Source organism: Alligator sinensis, unplaced genomic scaffold (genome assembly GCF_000455745.1).
Source record: "Alligator sinensis unplaced genomic scaffold, ASM45574v1 scaffold161_1, whole genome shotgun sequence".
Lineage (NCBI taxonomy): Eukaryota > Metazoa > Chordata > Crocodylia > Alligatoridae > Alligator > Alligator sinensis.
Window position 1 is genome coordinate 831,077 of NW_005841974.1, and position 6,689 is coordinate 837,765.

Below are 6,689 nucleotides of genomic sequence, written 5' to 3' on the forward strand. Positions count from 1 at the left end.
TGCTGAACAAGAAGCCTTCACCAGAGGAGGATGATGCTGTATGCCGGGACTTAGAGTCCCTCTCTCCTAGGGAGGAGTTGGAAAATGCTGCACTCAGCCGTAAGGTCTCAGATGTCACTTCGTCTGGGGTGCAGTCCTTTGATGAGGAGGAGGGGGAAACAAACAATTGACACTATCAGGGATCAAGTCTCCATTACTGCTAAGACAGGGGAGAGGGAGAATTGAAATGGCAGGGAATCCTTTCTCCAGCTCCCCAGATTCCCAAGCAGATACACTTTCTGACATTTAATTAAAAAAAAAAAAGAAATGAGAGTGAAAACTTTATGTGATTGACAGGTTTAAAGCTCTCCTCATCTGTGACTAGACTGAGCCTCATTGCCCTGGATAGTGCGCACGGAGTGCTTGGAAAGTGGATAGTGACATCACCTGCAAGTCTTTTTGAACCAGTGGTTTGGCTCTGGATTCCAACTGTTCTGATACTTGGGTGTCTCTTGAAACATGGAAAGTAGCTTACTACATGGATATAGCTATATGGATAGGATATTTTCTTGGTGAAAAGAATGATGTTTTATGGATACAGTCCACTTTGATACATGGGATATGTGAATACAGATTCTGTCTTAAACGGAAAACAGTTTTGAAGATACTGATTGCACTGATACAGGGATTATGGCTGATGTAAGAAAAGAAGCATAAGTCTGTATGGTTATGAACTTTGCACTGATATAAAGAATGTTTTATGGGGATAAATACAGTACCTCGATACAAGACTCAAGGCTGTATAAATACAGACTGTGATACAGATGGCACAGCTCTGTGACCAAGGGCTCTGCTTTCATATGGACTGGGTAGCTCTGTGGATATGGATATCCCATTCCCAAACAGCTTTGCTTTGTTCTCTTTGAAGCAGTTTTCTTTTGCTCCCTCAGACATCTGACATCAATCTCTGGCTCGAAGTCAGAGAGAGGGATATTTCCACTGGTTGTCAAAGGAAGGGATAGGGAGGGCCACATGCCATTTTCTACTATACAGACACAGTAACATAAAGCTGACTTTCCTGGAAGGCTTGGAAACTTGTTCATCATGGTGCGGCTGCTTGAATCCTTTTCTCCTTTCCTTTCCCAGTAACAGGGGAAAAAAAGAGGCAGCAAGTCAAGAAGCAGCATTAACGGTATCACAGTTTTCCAGTTTACATTGGAGCTTTTTGTTGTTGCTTTTTCTACATTTTTATATTGCTGAGTAATGTTTCTTAACAAAGTGGGACATGCCTATGGACTGGCCACCACTGATCACAAGCCTGGCACCATTCCCAGTGTTGCCATTCCCTCTGCAGTACTAAATGCAGATGGACAAAAGAAGGTGGGAGGGGAATTTTCTCCTTTCCTCCTGTTCATTTTTTTTTATATTTTCTGGGTTTTTCTCCCTAACAATGTAAATACTCCTCAGCTCTTGTTCCTTTTTTTGCTTATCTCCCATTTCTTTTTCAGAGATGGGAAAGGCTAGGTTTGGGGGCTTCCCCCATTTGTACGGGTTCTATATTTTTGTTAACAAAGTTTATGATTCATTGACTGGAGGGTTTTCATTGTCATGAGATTCCTCAACTTCCTGCTGTGGAGAAAATGCAGGGAAAGTGGTATCAAAGGCATTTAATGCATTGTCTTCATTCTGGCCCTTGCTAAAGAATAAATGGGGAACCAAAATCATGTGGAACAATCAGTTTTGCTAGAGGACTGAACAGGATGAATGGATCTCAGAGGAGGAAGGAAGTGTTAAAACTTTATTGAAATATTGGTAGCATATGAGTGATTGCTATACCCTTGTCGTGGAAACACACGCAGCATACTTTTGGGTCAGGTCAGCAGAAGCTTTTATTCAAAAGAAACTACAGCTGTAGGGGGGACTCCAAAGTGACATGGATCTCCCAAGCACTTGGAAGGGGTCCCCCCCCAAGAGCAAAATCAGGAGGCTTATATACTTTTTAACAGTTGCTTACAACTCACGTGATCATATAGTGAAATTAGCATGAAAAGCGGCTATAACATTACTTCATTATTTCTTTGCTGTAATCAGGATGGGAACTAATGGGGGAGGCGAGGTTAGTTCACAAACCTCCTTCTTGCACCTGCAAATCAGAGTTGTACATACTTTTTGCTATCTTCAAGGCCGCGGTGAGCGAAGCAGTTGCAGAGGAGTTACAAAGAACAAACACTTTCTCTTATCTGTTCTACTATACAGAGCCAGCAATTCTCCACAAAGCGGTTATGTCATCTTATAACTAAAATAGTCAAAGTTTAAGGCGCATATTTTTTCTGATTCCACACCCTTGAAAGGAAATGTCCACAAAGAGTATGTTTGGATCTAAAGTTAAAGGCTTCCTGGATAAATAGACTAGGTCGGATATCACCACATTACCCCAGAGTGATCTTTTCCTCCGGCTGCTCTACTCTATTCAGCTGACACACATCTCTCTGCCTTCTCCCCAGGCTGAAGATTTGGTATTATTGCTCAAAGCATGGGAGAGTGAAGCATGCTCCTCTCCTGATGCAAGTTTGGGATCCAGTAAATGTACCGAGAGGCAAAGGTGGCCTGAGTATTTATCCTCGAGACAGATTGCTGAGGCAGCCACTAGTGAGCATAATACATTCAGGACTGTTAAAGGATTGGACATGGAGACTGTCAGGTGGTATTTCTGCCACATGCCTTTCTGAACCATTACCCCTAATAAATGGAGGAAGAGACAACTTCACCGTGAATTTCTGAGCTTCTGCAGCCAGCTCCATTTCAAGAGAACTGTCTTCCTTCTTCACTGCACCTCTAATGGAAATGTCTTTGGGATGAATATTTGGGAACTATTAAGTAAACCTAATGCTCATGGGCAGGCATGAGACAAATACCTAAGTAACTACTGTTTATTTTGGAGCTTTTCTTGCCTCTCCTCAAGGAAGGCTTCTCCTTTCCTGAGCAGTGAGGCTTCAGCATGTATTAAATATGTTTACATGTTCTGGTGCCAACCTCCGAAGACTAAGAAAGCTTGATAAAGCACTTCCCAAAATTCAAGGAGGGGGCTCATTTTCCTGAGTTCAGCTGAACTGCTTTGGGCCTTTGCTGCTTGATGGGATGGTGAAATCTCACTAGCCAGACTGGGAAACTGAGGGAGTGTAGAGGACACCTCAACATACAACAAACAAGTAAAATTTAACCCACCTTTTTCTGAGCCTTCAGGGAAACAAAAAAAGATTTGGAGTATATCTTTGGGGGTGAAGTTTCAGGTAGCCTACTACTTATTTTCTTCATATAATTTTGCCCCTGCATGTCTGTCCGGGACCCACCTAGATACACTATATTTCAGTGTATCATTAAATGTACCTCGCTCCCCTGTGGTCATTCACAGGACTGGGGCAAGTGGGTTATCTTATGCAGGTCTATTTTTTTTAATATAGGCAAGATGTGAAATGTACATTTTGCCCAACTGGGGATGATAACAGAGAGATGCATATGATGTTGAAAACAAAGATTGAAAACGAAAATTTGACCTTATGGAAAAAATCTTCAGAATTTAATTGCAAGTGAAAATCTTTCTACAGGGATTTCTAACCTGTATATTGAATAGAAAATTATAACCCTGCTGTAGAATTTAATGTCCTGGTTTTGAAAAGCATGTAGACAAGCTGTTATTCTTTATTAAGACCTACAAGTTTTAAGAGTAATTCCTATATAGATCTGTTAGTTTCAAGCTTATTAAATTCTATGACTTTTCCATGAAGGTCTTGCTTTTTTGTAAATAACGGTCTTGCCTCTTTTGTAAAAAAAAAATCCTATTGTTTCCCTGCCATCAAAGGAGAAATGCATGTGCCTCTTCTTTTGCCTGAAAGTTTACTGGACATGGTTCCTACAGTATCTTCACCTACCATTTCCTAAGCAACATCTGAATGGATATCTGAAGTCAAACTGATAGGTCAGTTTGAGTCTCATTTTAAAATATGGTTACTTTAAAAAAAGTGACTATACAAAGTGTCCTTTTATGCCACATACCCACTCCCTTTGTATAGTCATCATTGGATCTTCTCCCTTGGCTAAGATTTTAAAAACTAACTCATGATTTTGAGTTCCTCAGCTTCTGAAGACCCAGTTCATCTCACTTTCCAGGGACCTGATTTCAGAGAGTTAGTTCTTAGGACTCTCTGACAATCGGGTCTTTTAAAAATGTCTTAAATTAGGCACACAAAAAACAAAGAATGAAAGATCTCTTGTCACTATAGAATCTTGGCCTTGCACAAGAATTCCATTTATGAGCCTAACACTGATGGGATTTAGCCATTTGTCTTCAGCAAGAGCCGTGCTGCTTTTACTTTTGTGTTGAATGCAGAATGTCCCTTTAAATGAGTGGCTGTACTTGAAAGAGCTTGCAGACTGTTATCAGATCATTCTTTTTTTGTTCTTTAACCATCTGCTGCCACCCTCTGACTAGTTCATATTTCTTCATTTAAACCTGGAAGCTTTAGGTTGGTCGTGGAGAGTCAGGAATACGAGGCAGGGTAGAACCTGGCTAATGGAGGGTAAATGGGTCAGAGTCCTCACCCCCAAGGCAGCACTTTCAGTACATCACTACAGTATGGGAAGTAGCTAGGGCAGGGGAATCAAATAAATGAATATGGGATCTTTCAGTCTTGAGGCACAGTTCTGAGTTTGGTCCAAAGTCAGCAAGGAGGGAAATGGGTGGGTCATTTTATTTCAAAATACCCTTGGATACATGCAACAATAGGGGCAACCATAGGTCTTAGGTATGAGGAATTGGCTGACGGGTTTACAAAAGGGCCTATACATCTTAGTACTTCTTGGTTATTGGACTTAATCTTCTCTTTGGTTGTATTAATTACAAATCTTTCCTCTTGACAGCCTTTAAGTTTTCAAATAAATTGGTGAATTCCAGCTAAAAATTAGGACTTAGAACAGCTACATGTACAAATACACACTAGGGAATAACTAGCTAGACTGCAGCACTACAGAAAAGGATCTGGGGGTTACAGCGTACCATAAGCTGAATATGAGCCAACAGTGTGCTCTTGTTGCAAGAAAGGCAAGTAGCATACTGACTTATATTAATAGGACTGCCACTTGCAAATCAAGAGAAGTGGTCATTCCAAGCTATTTGGTACAGGTGAGGCCTCACCTGGAGCACTGTCCCATTTGGGGCCCCATTCTTCAAAAAAGATGTGAATAAATGGGGAAGTGTCCAGAGGAGACCAAGAAAAATATTAGAGTTCTAGGAAAGAAGACCATTGAGGAAAGACTGGAAATAAATCAGGAGTGTTTAGTCTGGAGAAGAGCAAACTGGGCACATCTACACAAGACACTAACTGTGCAGTACTATGCTGGGCAAAAACTGTGCTAATACACTACTGTGCAGTAGTGTTAGCCTACTGTGCAATAAGCATCACTAAATAACCGTGCGCTGCAGAGTAGCGCGAGTTACTGCATGTTGATTTAGTACTTAGTTAACCAAGTACTAAACTTAATGTACAGTAACTACAGCACATTAATGAACATTAGAGGTGTGCAAAGCGGGCCCTATTTGATTTGGATTTGGATTCGGATTTGGCCCGAATCAGGGACAGTGATTCAATTTGTTGATTCGGATCACTGTCCCGGATTTGATTTGGCCAAATCTGAATATGAAGATCCAATGCTGATTCGGAGAATCAGCGATTCAGACATAGCCACAACATTAAATGTTTTTTCCACATATCTCGAGGCACCAGGTGTGGCTCCTGAATGCTGCAATGCTGGGATGGATGGAGCGTCCCACAGGAGCGTGGGGGCGCCATCCACATGCTCGGTGGCAAACCCAGAAGTGGACCGGAAGTATTTCTGATCCACTTCTGGGTCTGCCAGGGAGCATGCTAGGGGGGCCCCCCATGACTGCCCAGCTCAACGATTGGCCACAGGGGGGACCCTGGGTGCCCCCCCAGACCCAGGAGGCACCAGTCACCGAGCTGGAGGGGGCGGGGGGGGGGGGGGGGGCGCGCGCTGCGTTGCGGCACAGCGGCAGTGTGGCGGACAACGACCCTGCAGCCAGTTGAACACACGAGCATGCTGGGGACCCTGCCATGTTTCTGTGGGATACTCCATGCGTCACAGCATCACAGCTCTCACGAGCTGCCTGCTACCTAGAGGTATGTAGAAAAAACATTTAAATCTGTGTCTATGGCCGAATCTTTCCAAACTGATTTGGAGGGTTCCGATTCGATTCAGAGAGATTAAAGTGTCCTGTGATTCAATTCGGATTCAGAGATTCAGCCACTGAATCAGGCCAAATCTCTGCCAAATAGAATCAGGGACCGAAGCTTCACACAGCCCTAATGAACATGTACACTAAGGAGGGATTGATAATGGTCTTCAAGTACCTGTAGGATGGTTATATGGAAGATGGAGATAGACTATTCTCTAATGCTGCAGGGAACAGGACAAGGAGCAATGGTCTCAAATTGCAGTAGGAAATTTAGGTTGGATATTAGGAAGAACTTTCTCACTAGGAAAGGGACTAAGCATTGGAACAGTTGCCCAGAGAGGCTGTGGAAACTTCATGCTTTTAAGTTTTTTAGAGCAGGTTAGAGAGACACTTGACTAAAATGGCTTAGTCTAGAATCATCTGGCCTTGAGCAAGAGGGTAGACTAGATCACCTCCGGAG

General features: G+C 42.7%; 1 protein-coding gene across 3 annotated transcripts in view; it reads left to right on the forward strand.

The window, feature by feature from the left end:
• FAM131B (family with sequence similarity 131 member B) overlaps positions 1-5,561 on the forward strand; it is a 27,148-nt gene extending 21,587 nt beyond the window's left edge. For 2 of the 3 annotated variants that reach the window (XM_025200772.1, XM_025200771.1), the window contains one exon: positions 1-1,809. This exon is cut by the window's left edge and continues 423 nt beyond it. In XM_025200772.1, the coding sequence (XP_025056557.1) occupies positions 1-170 (170 nt within the window). In that variant the 3' untranslated portion in view covers positions 171-1,809. Of the gene's footprint in view, positions 1,810-2,483 lie in introns of those variants that run through there. The other variant, XM_025200770.1, reaches the window with a different exon arrangement.
• The last annotated feature ends 1,128 nt before the right edge of the window (positions 5,562-6,689 follow it).